Here is an 18,730-nt window from a genome sequence, read left to right on the forward strand (position 1 = left end):
GGTACCCCCGTTCTGGGCCAGGGTCCCTCTCACCAGCCTTCCTCCTCCACTGCAGTGTTTGGAGTTCCAAACAACATGGCATCCTGCTCCCCTACTCTGCACCCCGGAATCAGCACCTGCTCCTCAGGTCAGTGCTCTCCAGCTTCACTCACCTTTTCCGGGTGGCTTACTTTAAAAAAGGGGGTAGGAGGGTGCTCCCTCCTGGTGAGGAATGGTTTTTAGAGAAGGCGTTCTTTGTTCCGGGAGTCTGAGGACATTCCTGCATGCACAGCAATCAGGAGCAGTGGCCCAGGGGAGGCACTGAGCCTGGCCTCAGTCAGAGACAGCTCTGTCCCCAGGGGAGAGGACTCTGCTGGGCCCTTTCTTTTCTCTGAGAGATGGAGAAATGGAGTAAAGAAGCTAAGTGAGACATGGCCTTAGACATTTCAGGTGAAAAGCATTGTTAGTGAGAAGGCTCTTACTTCAGATCTTTCTCTAAATACAGTGGTTCATTGGGGGCTCAAATTTACTCACTTTATTCCTATATATGTTGCAATAGCCTCTGTGTAAGCAAGTTACTGGCTACATCGTTTTTTAAAGGAATTGGCCTTCTTCCTGCGATGTCATGACTAACACATGTAATGATGTGGGCCTTCCTTGTTTACTTGGCTGGCATATCTGCAAGTGCGAATGTGGCGTTCTGATTTTCAGCACCTCCAATGAACTAGCATCCCACCAAACCCAGGAGACACCTACTTCATGCTTCATTTCTTCTGCCTTTGTTCTTCTGCTCTGCGAATAGATCTTGTAGATCCATGATCTTGTACCCTAAACACTAGATAAGATGGAATAAGAGAAGCTGTTACTACGGAGGGATGAGCTTTGCACGTTATTAAAAACAACCAGCCTGTGATATCATAATGGGGGTGAGGGGAGCTTTATGTGTTTGTGTCAGGAGAAGAGTTCAGGGGAAACTAGAGTTCTGCCAAGTCAATGCCTCCGGGCCCCCTTGTATCTGAAGCCTGTGCTCACAGTTCCCACACTATACACCACAGGGAACAGGGAACCCTGGGATATTTTGAGGGATACAGTGACATCTGTCAGATCCTGTGTGAACTACCACTATTAAGTTGTGTGGACCTAACTACTCAATAAATGAATCTGTTAGTACCTTTTGGCCTGATGTGAAGAGCTGGGCCATTAAAAAAAATTACTGTCTTAGAATATGAGACGAGAGAAAGTTCGGGGACCTCTGTCATGTGCAAAGGCATTTGTCATCCAGGTAGTTTGGGGGCTCCTGGGGGATGCCTGTAGCTGAGGGCTCTCTTCTATGCACCTGCGCTCACCGGTCCTCAATGTCTCTCACAGTGTTTGGCATGCAGAACAACCTGGCCCCCAGCTCCTCCGCCCTGTCCCATGGCACAGCCACCACCTCCACAGGTCAGTAGCTGAGATTTGGAGCTTAGGGGCTGGGAAGACACGCCTCTTTTCAGCTATAACTCACAATATCCATTTTCAACAACTGAGTCAGAGGAACCAAAATGTCCCTAACAATTAATCGACTTTTCCCCCCAAAGAAACAGCCCCCAGCCCCCAACCAAGAGGTTCCAACCACAATTATATACTGCCTCAGACATGAGTGAAACCACAGAGGGGCATTGCTGTGGGCTGTCACCTGTATATCCTCCTGTCTCACTGCTGTCCCTGACAGCCCACTGTCACGGCAAATCAATCATCTGGCTGCTTTTCTGGTGCACCCCCTGTGCAAACCTGGGGGGAAGGGAGACAGACGAGGTGAGCCTCAGCTCTGGCCCTCAGCTTGCTTACTGTTGGGTTGGGGTGGGAAGTCTAATACACATGAAACCACTGGAGACTCATATAAGACGACATGAATCAAGCTGTGCAGAGCAGGTGTTAGGGCTGTAGGAGTTCAGAAGGGAAGGTGATGTGGGAGGGTCGAGGAGAACTTCATGGAGGAGGCGGCCTTTGGAACAGTCCTACAAGGATGAGAATTGTACCAAAGAAAGTTCCATCCAAACTTTCATTGCTGTCCCCGTGGCTGGAGAGAGTTGATTTCATTATTCATTCATTATTATTCATTATTATTGTCTCCTGCTCACCTGGGGAGGCTGCCAGGGCTGGTCAGGCTGCTTCTCAGCTGCATGGAGCCACCCTCCCACACTGTCCTGTTTCCTCAGTGGTTCCTCTCTTGCAGCATATGGTGTGAAGAAAAACATGCCCCAAGGCCCTGCCGTGGTGAGCACTGGCATGTCCACCTCTGCCGGTGAGTATTGTTCTCAGCTGCCAGGGGCACACCACAGCACGCAGTGACGTCGCATACAGAAGGAGGGACCATACCCCATTTGTGGTCTAAGGTCTGCAAGTGGGACTCACACCAGGGGCCTCTCAGTTATTTCCAGGAGTAGAGGCGAGCACCCCGCACCCCCAGCCTTACCCTGACCTCCCTATCCGAGAGGCAGGAAGCTCCCCCCTCCACATCTGCCGAGGGTCAGACACACCCCAGCCCCGACCCTTGTCTGGAAACCTCTGGCCTGCTCCTGTTACATGTCGTCCATGGCAAGAGCTAAGGTGCACCTTACCTTAAAGCTGCCGCACCTTCCCTACTTTCTGTAGTATGTTTATCAAATTGGACTTACAGTTGCTTCCTTCATGTATTTCCTTCCATTCAACAATTCATTCATTCAGAAAACACTCACTGAGCACCTCCTCTGTGTGAGACAGACACTGTTCTAAGTGTCTGGAGCACAGACATGAACAAGGCAGGCTGCGTTCCTGCCCTCCCCAGGCTGATAAATGCAATGGAGGAGGCAGATAAACAAATAGACAAAGCACACGAGATAATTTGAAGGAAAGAAATAGATGAGGTGGTAGAGAAAGGAGTGTGTGTGTATTAGACGGGGTGCTCAAGGAAAAACCCCAGGAGGCTAACACTGGAGATGTGAAGGATAGAAGTGAACCTACCCAGTTAATTAAAGAAGGGCCTGCCTGACAAGGGGGTACTTTTGCCCATTCACTAAAGATCCTGTAACATTCAGGTGGGAGGCAGCCCCATAGGCTGGCTCAGGGCTTCTGACATCGACCCACCTCCTCATCACCAGTCCCAGCCAGAGGGGAGGCTGTCTTTGGTCCCCAAGATGCTTCTTAGCTCCTGTGGGTGAGAGCAGGGCACCCTTGGACATACCCACTGACCTCTCTTTTCCTCCCTACTCTTCTTTCTCCTCCCTCTTCTGCTCATTTCTTCCCTCTCCCTTCTCTCGGCACCTTGTTCTTCCTCCCCACCCTTTTCTTCCCTCTCCAGCCTGTACCACAAGTGTCCAGAACGATGACCTCTTGCACAAGGACTGTAAGTTCCTGATCTTGGAGAAAGACAGTGCGCCTACCAAGAAGGAGATGGAGCTGCTGATCATGAACAAGGACAGCGGGAAGGTCTTTACTGCCTCCCCTGCCAGCATCACTGCAAGTATGCACAAGCGCACACGACTCCGGTTTCAGGAGAAAGGCAGACAATGTAGGAGACGAAAGGTCCTAGCAAGGTGGTTTGAGAGGATTTAATAATGAAAACATAGTCATCCCATTCAAATAAAAAAATGCCTGCCTGAATAGGGTGTCCCAGGTCTGCCTTGAGTGCAGACAAGCCAGGAAAATTCTGGGAAAGAGCTCCCAGAGGGTTCTTTGGGCAACAACATCAAGACTCCAACCACAAGCATTAATCGGGGGATTAACGCCAGGAAAGCTGGATCCTTTTCCTATCAGGCTAACTTATACCTCCCCAAGAAGGAGGGGATGTGGGGTGGGGTTGGGGAATAGGGAGAAATATCCCAGATTATCATGGGTTGTATGCACAGCTTCTTTTTCAGAGGACACCCTAAAAAAGGAAAAGCAAGCTGCTTACACTGCTGACACCAGCCTAACATCAGACGCTAATGGTAAGACCAAATCTAATCACTGTCCATCTTGCCTTCAGCCAACCCACATTTCATTTATTTATTTGTCTTCTGAGACCTTACTACTCAAAGTGTGTTCCCTGGACCAGCAGCAGTGGTAACACATGGGAACATGTCAGAAATGCAGACTCCCAGGCCCTAGGCCAGACTGCTGAGTCAGAGGCTACATTTTAACAAGCTCCCCAGTTGACTCATGAGTCCACATTATTGAAGCAAAAGCCTTAGACCACGACACGTCTAAGGTCCACAGTGGCATTTTTTTTTCTCGTCTTCCCTTAATTTTCAGAACTAATAGAAAAATCATTTGCAAAGCACTTGCTAGCTTTATTATCTTTCTTCTTAAACACCTGATTTTTTTTTCCTGGATAAGCACATTTCTTCACTGCTCTGGGTGTTGTACAATTTCTCCAAATCACTGATTTTTAGGGATATCAGTAAAGGAAGGGAAAAGTTACATCATAGAACATTTTTAGATAAATGCAAAGGAAATCAATTACAATCCTGACAGGACCTGGGCCTAAGTCTTCTCCGTTAGTGGTTCCTTACATTTTAGGGGTGGAGGTGGGGATGTGGAGCCAAACGACCCTTTCCGAATCTGATGAAAGCTATAAACAATTTCCCCAGAAAATTCCACACATGTCCACAAACACTCAGTGGTCAGAGAGCATCAGGGACTCCTGAACTGCCCTGCGCCGAGCCCCCCCTTGCCTGCGCGTTCCCCCCACCCCAGGTTAGGAACCTGTGTGCAAAGTCCCTTAACCAAGAAGTCGAGAGGCATTTCTCACAAGCACATTTATTGTTTGAAAGCAAAGGTCCCCCCTTGCGTGGTCTTCTGCAAATGTCTTGGGCTTTAAAGGTTTCAGGTCACAAGAGGGTTATGACGCTGCTTTTTTCCACCACGAATTGTTGCTAAGCTATGTCTGCATAGATGTAATTATGGTAAGTATCAGATCGGTGAGAACTGAGTGGATAATCCTGCACTCAGCTGTTCTTCTAGGTGCCTGGGGGTGGGGTGCGTGTGTCTACCTGCCGCCCAGGCTGTGCCATGGGCTCCTTGCATTTAAAAGCTCAAGTCAAAGCTGTGTGCTCGGTATTTATCTTTCAGGACAGGTGAAGACTGTGTCCACAAAGGGCAAGGCCACCTCAGCAGGTAGGTGAGAACGGCTTTCTGGTGGTGACAGGAGCCCTGGGGGCTGGTTATGGTGACTGGCACAGATAAGGCCCCGGCCTGGGCCAGTGAACTCCCAAGCTACCCAGCTCTAAAGAGTGTCCCTGAAGGCTTGAAGGGAGCAGGGTGGGGAATAGTCGGGCTGCAGAAGAAGCTTAGGTCAGGGAATGACCCTTTATCTGCCCTTAGGTCCAGGGTCTCCCAACATGGCAGGGGCAACACAACAGGGCTACTATTGTCTTCCCACACCCCAAACATACACGGGCTTCAGGGTGACACTAAGACCACACACAGCTCCAGCTTTTTACACTTTCCTCACTTCCTCCTCTGGCCCTGTGAGAGAGACAGATCAAGGGTTATCACCCCATTTTAGATACTAAAAACCCTTTTCACACACAAAAAAATTTACTGGGCATCACTTAAATGCGGAGTAAAGTTCTAGGCACTTGGAGATTACAAAGAAAGAGCTGTGAATACTGAGATGTCACAGATGGAAACGCCTTAGGTTTGGGCCTAGTAAAATACAGGAGGTTGTGGCAGATCAAAGTTCATAATCAAGATTTTTAAACCTAGAAATATGTGCTACATCCTCTGCTAATTACTTTGCATTCCTTACTTATTTCATTCAACAACTATCCTATGCAGTAGGTAATCTTTTAATCGCATTTTATACAAAAAAGGAAACAGAGGTTAAGCGACCTTCTCAGGGTCACACAGCTCAAGCCACGATTGTCAGACTTCTGCCCTTCAGCAGCCACGGCCCTGTGGTGGTTCCAGACGCCAGCCTCACCCCTCACGGTGCTGCGCAGGAGCCTGAGAGTCCCACTCACGTTCACTCAGGCCCACAGGAAGTCACCAAAAGCCAGGAAATTTGGAGGGAAGAGAGTAAGAGCCATCTGTGTTCACCTTACCCTTACCCTCTCTTTCACAGAAATCCACGGCTACGACCAACATAATGGCGGAGGTGGCTTTAAAAGTGGCGGTGGTGGCGGTGGTGGCGTTGGCGGTGGCGTTGGTGGGGCCCCGTGGGGGGCGGCACCAGCCTGGTGCCCCTGCAGCTCCTGCTGCAGCTGGTGGAAATGGCTGCTGGGCCTGCTGCTCACCTGGCTGCTGCTCCTGGGGCTGCTCTTCGGCCTCATTGCTCTGGGTACGTGGCAGCAGTGGCAGAAAAGCAGGCCCCACTGTCCATTCAGAGGGCAGGAATCGCCCAGTGTCCCAAGTGTTGGAGATAAGGGTCCGGACAGCATCAGTACAGACCCCTTGTTACTGCTGCTGAGGAAACAGGCTCCAGGAGGCACCTGGTCAAGGTCGCAACGCCACCGAGTGGCAGAGCTGGGATTCTAATGCAGCTCGTGGGCCGGGGGCTCCGCAGCAGCTGCTCTAAGCACCTGGCCACCCATAGTGGTCAGGCCATCCCTGCTCGTAGCCTTTGCTGGCTCTCACACCAGCTCCCAGGGACAGTAAGGACCAGCACTGTCGCCATGTCAGAAGACTGACCCCCAGGCCTGGTTTCTTTAAGGCTCAGTGACAATTTTCAGAAGCGATTATAATCCCGCTGGCAGCCACGGCAGATTGTCTCCACATAAGTATTCCAGCAAAATGTCCCCCAGTGGCATGAAGAACCGCCATGGAGCCCAGCGCCTCCATTTCAGGCTCCCGGTGTGGAGAAGGGGGGGAGTGAGTGTGTGCTGCGAGGCCCTGGCTCACGCTGCCTGCCTGCCGTTTCAGCGGAGGAGGTGCGGAAGCTGAAAGCGCGCGTGGATGAGCTAGAGCGAATCAGGACTGGGGTGTCGCAGTATGAGGAGGAGCTGATGAAGAGGAGCAACCAGGAGCGGCTGCAGGGGCTGGCGCCTGGGCCGGGCGGAGGCTTGGGCACATCTGGGCTGGACGGCCACAGTCAGGAGGCGCTCTGGCTGTTCGTGAGGAACAAGCTGATGACAGAGCAAGAAAATGGTGAGCACATCGCAGAGCACAGGGCCGTTCCCTTCCACTTCCTGCCCCTTTGCCTCTGTGTGCAGTGGTGCCCGCTCACGCTCACTGGACTCTCATGCTCCCTCTGCACTCAGTCCTCTCTATAGTCCTGGGTGGAAGGAGGGACCAGTATTGTGAGCCCATTTGACTGCTGGGAAAACTGAGACCTGGAGAGAATTGCCCAGTTTAGAATCTGATTGGTAGTAGCCCAGGTTTCTTCCCACTGTAATACCACAGCAATCCCTTTCCCCTGTGTGTCACCAGAAGAAATGCGACTAACTCCGGGTTTACTTTCTCTTGTAGGCAATCTGCGAGGAAACCCCGGACCCAAAGGTATTGTGGTGGATTGAGTCCTTTCCCTGTTCTCATTTCCTGCACTTAGAGCTGGTTTTCTGGGTGGATTGGAAAACTTTTTTTCCAAATTGAAGGTCTTACGGTATTTGTTGGGAGGGCTGAGAATTGCCTTTACAGTCAGAATATCTAAGGCATCCTCTAAGGCAGAAGGGACCTAAGGCATCCTCTAAGAGAGGCCCAGTAACATACTGAAGTGACACAGACCCCACACCCAACTCACCTTGAAATGCAATTCACCTACTGTTAGCTGGTCTTAAAATACTCAGAGAGAAGAGCCCTTGGACTCTCACCCCATTCACAATTTTCTCATCTTTCTGATTTTAGGTGACATGGGAAGTCAAGGCCCTAAAGGTAATACAACATGGACATTTTCACCTTAAGTATTAGTGAGGGTTGACAGTTTAAAGCAAGTGTCAGAGGACCTATCTCACACTTTTCCTGGCCATCTCCCCTTTGTGGTGGGACCCGTGAATCGCAGAGCTACCTGCAGACACTTGGGCTTTGGGGGAGCAGGGGGCTTCATGACAGCAGGGCTCTACATCTCTGAAGCAGAGCCGTCCTTGGCCCCTTCTCAGGGCTCCAGGGACCCCCAGAAGAAGGACTCAGATGGCCCACATCAAGGGCCTGCATCTCCTCCAGCTCCAAGGGGCAGCCTGAGGGCCTGCTACTACACAATGCACCCCCACGCCCCAGAGATTTCTAGAAATGTCGATTCCTGGGCCTTGCCAGGAATCAGATGCTCCTGAATCACACACTCTGGGTCTGGGCTCCCCTCCCTCCAGGTTTTTATCTGAGGAATCAGGTCAGGAACCACCATTCCAGGTGAGCAGCCTGCTTTCAAGGGTCTTAGCCGAGGGAGTCAGGGAAGTAACACCCAGCAGTCAGCGACTGAGCTCCTGTGGGGGGAGATCCAGTAGGAGCAACGCCACCTGCTTTCGGGGGGCAGGCAGGCAGACACAATCACAGGAAAAGTGCCCCACCGTGTTAATTGGGGGACACTCTTGTGGCACACATTTATATGCTATAGGGAATTGTGAAAGAAAATACTTCTCAGAAAATACAGGCTGCCCAGTTAAATGTGAATTACACATAAGCAACAAATAATTTTGCATTATAAACATGTCCCAAATAGTATATGGAACATACTTATACTAAACATTTATTCGACGTTTATCTGCAATTCACACTTAACTGCGCACCCTGTATTTTCATTTGCTACATTTGGCAATCCTACCTGAATCCCACCAGTGACACCTTTAGGTAATTGCCCAAGTCCTCTGACTGACTTCTCTGTCTTATCTCTGTTCCCACAGGAGATCGAGGGTTCCCTGGGTCTCCAGGTGTGTAACCTTTGATGGTAGGGCTGGTATTGAGGGCTTCCCGGTCCTGGCTCCCAGGTTCTGGAAGGAAAATAGGGCTGAGGTATTCTTGTGTGTCCACAGGTATCCCTGGGGTCTTCGGCAAACCAGGTCCAGAAGGACCAAAGGGACAAAAAGGCAATGTGGGTAAGAACTGCTTTTTCCATTCGTTTCCTTCCTTCCTTCCTTCCTTCCTTCCTTCCTTCCTTCCTTCCTTCCTTCCTTCCTTCCGTAAACATTTATTAAGTGCCTGCTGTGTGCCAGGCCCTGTTTCAGGTGCTGGGGAGACATCAGTGACCAAAACAGAGAAAGCCCTGCTTACATTTGGGTTGGGGAGAAGGACAACACCCATGATACATAAGTGAAGTACACAGCGGGGTGGGGGTGGTTTGGAAACGCAAAAGGCAGCCTGGTGGGACACTGGGAGTCCTGGGGGCCAGCAGGGGCCTCACTGAAAAGGTGCCATTTGAGCAAAGACTTGAAGGGGGTGAGCTGGCCGGGCATGAGGAGATCTTGGGGAAACACTCCAGGCAATGGAGCAGCCACAGGCCCAGGGCAAGAGTGTGCCCACTGGTCAAGGAGCAGTGAGGAGGAAGAGGAAGAGGTGCCAGAGGCCTTGGCTGGAGCCCAGGAGAGGGGAGAGCCCAGAGGAAGGGCTGGGGAGTGAGGCTGACCGTGTGGGGCCTTGGAGGCCCCTGCAAGGACGTGGGCTTTGCCTCCCTATGAGGTGAGAAGCCACTTGCAGGTTTGGGGCGGGGTGGGACATGATCCTCTTGCATCTTCAAAGGTTTGCTCTGGCTTCTGGGCTGAGCTGGGGCTATGGAGGGTGAGGGGAGGTACAGGGAGACCAGTGTAGAGGCTCCAGGCAAGCATCCTGCCAGCAAGACACTGCCTGTGGAGCCCTTGGCTGTGGCTTAGGGTCCTAATTCTGATATGGTCATTTCTGTTTTTAGGAGAGCCCGGCATTGAGGGGCCCATGGGCCAGAGAGGGCGTGAAGGCCCCATGGGACCTCGTGGTGAACCAGGGCCACCTGGGTCTGGAGAGAAAGGGGACAGAGGTAAGAGGCAGTTCCTTCACCAGACAAGTTAGCCGCATCCATGCTTACTTCTTTCACTAGCATCACTGGGCGCCTGGAGCCAGTGTCTGGCCTGGTGGAGACCGTGGTCTAATGAAGGGCATAGGCCAGGCTGTAAGTCCAGGCCTCGGACCCAGAACCCTGCTGGGCTCAGGATGCATGGGAACAGTGGTCACAAGGAAAGGGGCTTCCGGAGCCAGGGGAGGAGTCAGAGCTGAGGGGAATGCTCATGGCAGGGCAGGGCCTGACGAAAACTGAAGTGGGGTTCAGGCCCTCAAGCCTCTCCTGGCGAGAACTAGTCAGGGAAGGAGGCACAGACCTGGAGGGGCCTGGGAAGATTCTGCAATTAGATTCTTAACCATGAGTCTGTTTTTATCAGGAGCAACCAAGCACAGACCCCAGAAATCCTCTCAATGCCAACAGATCTTGAATATTTATTTTTAGCTTCCCTTTCTCTAAAAAATATTGCTCAAGAAGGCAACAAATGTTTATTGAGCATCTGCAGGTGCCAGACTTCATGGAGTATGAAAGTTCTAGGGCTAGAAACCAAAGGTGTTTTGCTGATTTGTGGCCTCACGGGGGTACCAAATGGCTCAAGGCCACTGGCAGGGTGGGAACCATCCCCCACAAATGATATCGGCAGGCTGGGCGGGTAACCAAACTGGGGGGAATCTCTCAGAGTATCTCTCATTTCTCCCCAGGGCCTGTTGGTGAGCCAGGGATTCAGGGGCCACCTGGTGTCCCGGGTTCTGTGGGGCCCAAAGGTGAGTCAGGTGTCCAGGATGGTACCCAAGGTTGCGGCATCCAGGATGGATCACAGAGGTCCAGGCGCTGGCATCCCAGACAGCCCTAAGCCCCTGTTCCAGGCCTGTGCAGGGGTGAGGGCCCAGAGAGAGTCCCCTCACAAAGGAGTCCCCATGGGTCAGGGTTGGGCTGGAGTTCTTGCTCCATGGTATATTTGGGGCCACATTTCCATCTGTCTTCAATGGCCCCATTTTGTGGTCCCAAGTGGGTGGATGAATCAGGAAATCAGAAGTCAGACAATTTCCTCACCTGACTGGGGCCCAGATGCACACATTTGAAAGCAACATGTCTGAACAACCCGGGAAAATGGGGCTTTCTCCGTTTGATGCTCATCGGGTCAGTTCTCCTCCCTTCCCCTGCCTGAGCCCAGATGTTTTACTCTGAGCTGGAAGGAGCAGGGGTCTCTTGATGCCACCAGCTACAGCTTCCCTCTGGAGGAGAACTTTGCACTGCATTTGGGTCGTCTTGGACCCATTGGCTTTCAGGTCCTGGCAGAAACCCCCACTGTGGGGACGACGCCCATACACACAGCCCTCACCAGGAAGGGAGCCCCCACCTCTCCGCCTGACCTTCACTGTGGGGTCAGATGTCCTGGGCCTGGGCCTGACCCTTCCACCCTTCCGATAAGTGTTTTTTGTTGTCCTTCTCAGGTGCCAGCGGTTCTCCTGGCCCACAGGGTCCTCCAGGTGAGTGTGCTTTTTCTTATCTTTCTTTGTGTGTGTGTGTGTGTGTGTGTGTGTGTGTGTGTGTGTGTGTGTGCTTTTTCTTTTAAATAGATTCTGGGGCAAAAAAAAAAAAGAATGCTAAAAGGAAAAACAAACATTTTTAAAGCAAAAGAAGCAATTATAAAGAGAGCCTCCTGGAGCTACAAAACTCATATCCACACTGTATCTCTTGTGACTGAGGTCAGGTATCAATGGGTCCTGTGACAGCCATTCTGACCTGGCTTGACGCCCACAGCCCTGCAGCGGTAGGCAGGTCCCATCCTTCCCTCCTCTGAGCAAGTGCCTGCCTCTGCGTCATCCCTACAGGCCAGAGCTTGTCCTGCTGCCTTGGAAATCTCAAGCTACAGCCTACATTATAATGAGGGCCAGTGTCTCTGCCAGGGTCCCATGAGGTGTCCTGAAACCCAGGGCCTGGCAATCACAGGGGTGAAAAACCTGGATCAGCACAACGTAAGAAGATATGGGGAGGACAGAGAGCAGCCTTGACTTTTACTCCAGGGTATATGTGTGCCTGGTGTGCATGCATGTGTGTGCACGTGTGTGCAAGTGTAGGTGTCCGTGTGTGCCCATGTACGTATCCGTCCCTTCCAAAGCCGGGGTACTCACCTGCATGGTCCTCTGTTTGCACGTCCTGTAGGTCTTCAAGGGCTCCGAGGTGAAGTGGGACTCCCTGGTATCAAAGGTAAGCTGGAGGGAGGGGCCAGGAGGAAATGGGATGTCACCCTCTAGATGCCACTCACTCAAGAAGAAGGTCTGGGGACAGGGAGGGTCTGATGGACATGAGCAATAGCCTATGCAGGCTGACAGGTGAATGAGGAGAAGGGGAGGTCAGGACAATGGGGTGAGGGGATCTGTTTCCACACACAGATGCTGTCCTTCTTGGTCTTCCTCGCCAACACTCTTTACACCAAGTGTCCATTAACTTTTCAGGTGACAAAGGACTTATGGGACCACCAGGACCCAAAGGTATGTTGCACCTGCTCAGACATCACTAGTCTGCCTGACTCCCAGGAACCTAATGTGACCCGAACCCCAGCTTCCAAGAATGTGGATGACTCTGGTTCCTAGACCCCTGGGCTAAGAGGGATCTGGGAGCTCATTCTAATGCAACCTCTCAGATATGGAAACTGAGGAACAGAGAAGAGACACAAAGCCCCAAGGTCGCAGTACTATGTTTGGGTGGTCGGGAAGTGAGAATGCAGCTGGGAGGTCTTCCTGTCTGGCCCTCCATGTGCCTACAGCATCCATTGTCTGACAGCACGGGCTGGGGTCACTTTGTGGGAGGGCTCTGACCCTGCGGGAGATAAACCGTGCACCTTCGGCTTTATGAATGCCAAGGTCTCAGCCACAATCTGCTGACAGTAGCTTCCAGGTACAATGAGAACAATTCTGCTGCTGGGGGCTAGGGGTCAGGGGCCCCTCATACTGGGTGGGAATGTTTTCCTTGCTCTTGACTGCAGCTTCCTGCCCCACCCCCACCCATGTTTGTTTTAGGTGACCAGGGTGAGAAAGGACCCCGAGGCCTCACAGGTCAGTCCTACATGGGAATCCACTTTGATTCACTAAAGACTTTTTGTAAATCCATCAGGCACGGGAGGTGAGAAAATAAATACAGAAATATGAGACAGAATCTCGGTCTAAAAACCTTCAGGGAACTTGCAATCTAGAAAAAACACAAGACAGGATAACATAAAGCACTGAATGGAGCATAGGCCACCATCAAGATGAATCGTCCAGACAGTATATGCTTAGGGCAGAAAAGGGAGTTTGTGATGGTCTCTGATTCTTTTGGGGAATTCAGCTGAGGAAATGAAGCCCTTCCCAAAGTAGCAGAAAGTTTGCACTACTTGTACCCCCCTCATCCACTTATCTGTTACTAACTTGCATGATTAAAAAGGAAATTAATAGTAATGATACTTTGGTTATAAGGGACAGCTCTCTGTTGCCAAGGAATAAGACTCACACCCCCCTTTAGACCAGGCATGGCTCTGGGCCAGTCCCTGCCTGCTGCCCAGGCGGCCTGACCATAGAGTCTAAGCAGCCTCTGGTCATCTGCTTGGGGAGGAGGCAGGGGTGGGGTGGGCAGGGAAGGTGTGGCATTCTACCACTGTCACGGATGCAGAGCTCGCAAGCCTCCAACCAGCTCGCCCGTTTCCTTTGCAGGTGAGCCAGGCTCAAAAGGTCTGCCTGGTGCTGTGGGCGAGCCTGGAGCTAAAGGAGCAATGGGTGAGTGTCCCAAAGGAGCGAATGCAGGGGGTCTGCCCCCTTCCCGTCATCATCATGGCTCTCGATTTGTGAGCCTTCTAGAACCACCTCTCCTGTTCTCTGATCCACTCACCCCCTGGTAGAGGCACCCTTGATAGGCTATTTTTGGGCCTGCACATCCCTCTTGGGGCTCAAAGAGCAGCAGCCGTCTCTGTGGGTTCCTCACTACTGGGGTGGGGGCGTTCTTGGCCTCTTCCTGCCTCTAAGCCACTCGGGACCCTGGGGAGGACAGACAAGTGTCGGGGTCCTTTGGAACCGGTGAGGTCCTTTGAAACTTGGAGGACCTTGAGTAAATGAGGCGGGCATTTGTTGAGGATCTGGTGTGTGCCAAGTCCTGTGAAGGGCACTGGAGAAGCAATGGGGAGTCACTGAACAGTTCTTAACAGGAAAATAGACAATTACTGGTTCAGGAGAAGAGGGCAGGGAGAAAGCTGCATCCAGAGGATGTGACAGAGACCGGCTTTTTCCATGTTTGACGGCTACGGGAAAGGCCCACAGTCTCCCTTCCTGGGAGACAATTTGATGTGAGGCTGTTGGGCAGTAGAGGGAGGGAGTCCCGGAGTCACTCCCGGAATCACTGACGTACTGTGGTTCTGCTTCCTTAGGACCTGCTGGCCCGGATGGACACCAAGGCCCACGAGGTTGGTCACTGCTCAGCTCTCCTCACTCTCACTGCCTTCCCTGCCCTGCCCACCTCCCCTAATTGTAACACCAGAGGGTATATGTCATGGAGAAACGTGCACAGTCCAGGCCTTCTTAGCCTTCTCCTTCCCACCTGCCTGCAAGTTACTCAGTAAAGCCCCAAGGAACCATGGACTCAGACATGCTGACCTGGTCAGCTTTTCAGGAAGGAAAACATTTGCACATTGGTCTTGCTCTCTCTAGGTGAACAAGGTCTCACAGGGATGCCTGGGACCCGAGGCTCACCAGGACCTTCTGGAGACCCAGGAAAGCCAGGTGACAGAGAGGGAAGGGGGAACGGGCCCTGCTGTGTGTGTGTGTGTGTGTGTGTGTGCGCGCGCGCGCGCGCGCGCGCCCCTTATCCCGTTTTCCTCTGGCAGCCCAGCAGGAAACTGCCACAACTGCAGTTGAGTTGAGTCTTGAGAAACACCTTAGGGAGGAAAAATATGCACAGAACCACGCAGAAAGCCATTCTGGTGGAAATGAAGTTGTGCCGTGTGTAGTGGCTGTGTGTCCTGACACCTGAGTCACCAAGTCTGGCACCTGGGAAGAGACACAGTAACTGCAGAAAGCAAGGGGTTCTAGGAAGGGGCAAAGAGTCTCTTAAAAACTGCAGAGTTTAACGCCACCTCAGTACCTTGGTCCGCTGAGCCCTTCCGCTTCGATCCCCCTCCCCTCAGGCTGGCTGTACGTGGACCCTTATCAATCCCCACCGGGCTGAGAAGAGAAGCCATTGTGGGCATCCTTACAACTCCCCCCTCATGTGTTTTATTTTCTGTAGGTCTCACCGGACCCCAAGGCCCTCAGGGTGAGTCACTGGGTCTCTCCCACCTCCAGAGAGCACCTTTCAAGCCTCCCATTCCCTTCCAGGCTTCAGCAAATACATCTCCCACAGTCGCCTTAGAGTTTCCTCTCCTCCTCCCCTCACTCCCAGCAAAACTGGGTTCAGGTCCTTGTACTGTGAGTCTTGAGAAACACCTTAGGAAGGAAAAATATGCACAGAACCACGCGGAAAGCCATTCTGGTGGGAATGAAGTTGATCATGGGCCAGTTCTGTCTGCCTGTGCCCTGTTCCCCTTTGGTACAGGGACCCCTGAAAGGAGGCTCCAGGCCCAGAAATTCCACTGGCCTCACAGGAGCCCCCGCCCCGCTGGTGTGGTGGGGAGTGGGAGCTCACCTCCTGCAGCAGAGCCGTTTTTTCTGGGCCAGCTGCAGTGTCAAAGTCTGTCCCATAGTGGGACCCGTGTGTGCCCATTTGGATTTGGGAAACTGTCCCCACACCCAGCCCCAACTCCTCAAGGAAATAAAGCAAAGATGTAAAATGAAATCAAGCAGCAGGTCCCCCCAAAAGCTGAGCGCACAGGGACGTCCTTCCACTGCTCCCAGGTGGGGGTTCAGATTAAAGCAAGGAGGCGTGTGGCATCAGATCTAGGAAGCCATCCCTGCCTCCTGTGCTGCTTAGCACTGCCGCTGGGGGCTCAGATCCCAGAGGGACTGGGTTCCCCCAAAGCCGCTGCCTCCCTCAAGCCCAGCTGTCAGCCCATTTCCCGGAGAAGGAAAAGGGCTCAGAGCAAGAGCCTCAGTCCCCAGCCCTCAGGGGTCACCTGGGCTAGAGCAGAGGGCAAGGCCAGGTAGGTGGCCAGGTTTCCATGCACGACTATGGCTTGCTGAGCGAGGACGCCTAGTTACTACCAGGGGGCCTGGGATTGCTCGTAATCATCCTCACTGACTGCTTTTCAATCACATCAGGACTTCCTGGCACGCCCGGCCGACCAGGGCCTAAAGGTAAGTGACTTTCCAAATTAAGATGGTCTTTCTTTTCACTAGTTATTTTTGCAGGGGGGAGAAGGGTAGATGGGAGGGAAGCCCCTCTCTGGCCAGAGCCTGGATCAACAGTGGCATCTAGTGGCTTCATTGGGAGACTGTGAGGCTGGGGAGCCAGAGACTTGTCCTGATCAACTAAGCCCCCCCCCCCCCAGTCATGAGCCTCACTGTGGCACCTGGACATCAACAGGCCTGTGGAGGAGGATCTGGAAGGGCGCTGCCCCCACTCCACGCGCCAGCCCATCCCCCAGCTTGCCTCTAAAAGCCCCCCTAGTGCTCTGTCCCCCTGCTTGGGCTTGGCCCCCTGTAGTGTGACTTTAGTGCAGGCAGGGAGGGGCATCCATGATGCTGCTAAGACGGGAAATCACCCCTGGGCTGTGACAGGGGCCATGTGCCGCCTCCTACACACAGGGTGACACTTTTGTCCTGGTCTACTCCTGTGCCCTTGGCCGGTTCTGCATCAGCAGGCCCCACCCCGAGCTAGTCCAGGGAATAATGGTGCTCGGGGGCAGTGCTCTTCCTCCTTCTGTCCCTGACTTACATCCCTGAACCCTGTCATGAGCAGTCACTGTCACCTTGGGGACCCAAGGAATAAAATAACTACTTTCCAGAAACTATTTCCAATGACTGGTTGGGCCAAGGAATTCTGTTAGGACAAATGTAATTCAAAATGACAACTGAGTTCACACATCCCAGACGGATATCTGGGTCCGCAGATCTGTTCATGGATTGCTGGTACCTTTAGTAAGACACACGTAGGTTTGGGGGTTCCACCCTGTCCTTCTGGGGGCCTGCATTTCCTGTTCACGAGGGACATCCGACCCTCCCTGGACAGTGTGCACAAAAGGTGGACATTTTACCTAATGCTGGTAAAATGACCCCTGGGGGCTGGCAGGTGGCAAGCAGTGACCACCCTCCACCTCCCCTGAGGGAAATCCATGTCATCCTCATGTGCAGTGACTGAATTGCTCACAGACCATGGGAAATGACAAAGGCCCTAAAAGTCCCCATTGGAGGACATTTCTGTCTTGTGCTTCACTCGGTTTCTCAGAATCTCTGGATTTCCAGTCCCAAAAGATGCGTCACTAAGATGGCATCTGGTGTGGGAAAGGATGAATCTGGCATCCCCTTCTTGGAAATTTCCGGTGTTCATGTGGGACCCTCTAAGACACAGGCAGAAAAGAGATCTTTTAACCGTTAGGTCACTCAGGAGTTCCCAGCTTACGCGCCACAGAACCCCCTTGTAACTGCACAGCTCCTACTACTGTCCCAGGGAACTCGCGTCACCCTGGAACCAAGCTCTCCCTGGAAGGCTCACACCTCCATCCTTTGACCTCCAGTACTTTTCCAACCCACGGCCGTTCCCAGAAAGAGCCTAAGATGCCTACTGTAGGAGAAGAGTGAATGTGGAATGGGGATGACTCTTAAGTCAGCCTCAATCTGGCCTCTCTGAAAGGCAAACCCTCTCACATTACCAATGAAGTCCGTTTGCGGAGTCCTACATCTTCCAAAAGCTAATGTGGGTAAAGAAGATCGATGCTCTGGCCTCCAGGGTCTGCGGTGCCGAGCCTGGCGCTTAATGCATCCTGCACATTCCCCTTAGTTCATTAAAATGTCGTTAGCCTGCGGGTTGCAGGCCCAGGAGTGGGTCTCAAGTGCAATCAGAGGCCTGGGAAATGATTTATTGGGCCACTAATTGATCCTGGGAACAACCGCTCTCCTTTTCCTCCTCTCCCAGGTGAACCGGGAGCTCCAGGCAGGATCATGACTGCAGGTAGGCATGTTCTGTGCTGCGTATTCTCATGTACCAGGCTTGTGCCCAGGCTCTGCCCAAACTCCCTCCAAGAGGCACCAGTCTGCACCGTGCTTTGGGCAGGATGCAGCGCTGGGCTCTTCGGGTCAGCAGCGAGGTAGTGGGACAAGTTCAGAGGTAACGAGAATAAGAGGCGCTGGCCTGGCCCGACCCACAGCCTGGCCTGAGTCCCAGCACCTCAGAGCCAGAAGAGGGGGGCTCAGTGTTCCATGTGCCTTCTGTTTTCAGAGGGATCATCGACTCTCACTGTCCCAGGCCCCCCGGGACCTCCTGGAGCCATGGGACCCCCAGGACCTCCAGGTGCCCCAGGTCAGTCCATTTTCTTGCTTTGCCCCAAATCTGCAGGACCTGGAAGAGGAGAGTAAGGGGGTTGCTGAGAAAGCTCCCTCCCAGACAGGCTAGGGATTCCTCATCACACACCAGCAAGTATCCAAAGCACTGCCCAGGCCCTGCTCCAGCAGCCCCCAGGACACCATTGGAGGCTTGAGCTGGTAAATGACTTGCCCAGGGTCTCTCAGCTGAGAAGCAGCAGAGGCAGGATTTGGCCATGCCTGCAGAGCCAGTGTTTGATCTGTCAGAGCACTTGGTCCTCACCTTGTTTCCTCTTGGAAAACAATTTAATAAATGCATTAAGGGCAACAAAAGTCCTAGGAATCTATTTGCAGAAAATATCCCCAAATTGTTCAACAATAATGAAATCACTGCAAAAATATGATGACTGAAAGTTGTTAGGAGATAATGGTGGCG

At 52.5% G+C, this 18,730-nt stretch overlaps 1 protein-coding gene across 1 annotated transcript in view; it reads left to right on the forward strand.

The window, feature by feature from the left end:
* COL17A1 (collagen type XVII alpha 1 chain) overlaps positions 1-18,730 on the forward strand; it is a 57,425-nt gene that overhangs the window by 27,424 nt on the left and 11,271 nt on the right. Inside the window, exons 11-35 of the mRNA XM_081073454.1 lie at positions 56-127; positions 1,348-1,419; positions 2,195-2,263; positions 3,299-3,460; positions 3,846-3,926; positions 5,050-5,094; positions 6,044-6,259; positions 6,841-7,065; positions 7,387-7,416; positions 7,762-7,788; positions 8,751-8,777; positions 8,880-8,942; positions 9,749-9,853; positions 10,573-10,635; positions 11,326-11,361; positions 12,038-12,082; positions 12,331-12,366; positions 12,895-12,930; positions 13,564-13,626; positions 14,271-14,306; positions 14,551-14,622; positions 15,128-15,154; positions 16,096-16,131; positions 17,909-17,944; positions 18,212-18,292. Of these exons, the coding sequence (XP_080929580.1) occupies positions 56-127; positions 1,348-1,419; positions 2,195-2,263; positions 3,299-3,460; positions 3,846-3,926; positions 5,050-5,094; positions 6,044-6,259; positions 6,841-7,065; positions 7,387-7,416; positions 7,762-7,788; positions 8,751-8,777; positions 8,880-8,942; positions 9,749-9,853; positions 10,573-10,635; positions 11,326-11,361; positions 12,038-12,082; positions 12,331-12,366; positions 12,895-12,930; positions 13,564-13,626; positions 14,271-14,306; positions 14,551-14,622; positions 15,128-15,154; positions 16,096-16,131; positions 17,909-17,944; positions 18,212-18,292 (1,761 nt within the window). The remainder of the gene's footprint in view (positions 1-55; positions 128-1,347; positions 1,420-2,194; positions 2,264-3,298; positions 3,461-3,845; positions 3,927-5,049; positions 5,095-6,043; positions 6,260-6,840; positions 7,066-7,386; positions 7,417-7,761; positions 7,789-8,750; positions 8,778-8,879; positions 8,943-9,748; positions 9,854-10,572; positions 10,636-11,325; positions 11,362-12,037; positions 12,083-12,330; positions 12,367-12,894; positions 12,931-13,563; positions 13,627-14,270; positions 14,307-14,550; positions 14,623-15,127; positions 15,155-16,095; positions 16,132-17,908; positions 17,945-18,211; positions 18,293-18,730) is intronic.

This window comes from Rhinolophus hipposideros (genome assembly GCF_964194185.1).
Source record: "Rhinolophus hipposideros genome assembly, chromosome: 15".
NCBI lineage: Eukaryota > Metazoa > Chordata > Mammalia > Chiroptera > Rhinolophidae > Rhinolophus > Rhinolophus hipposideros.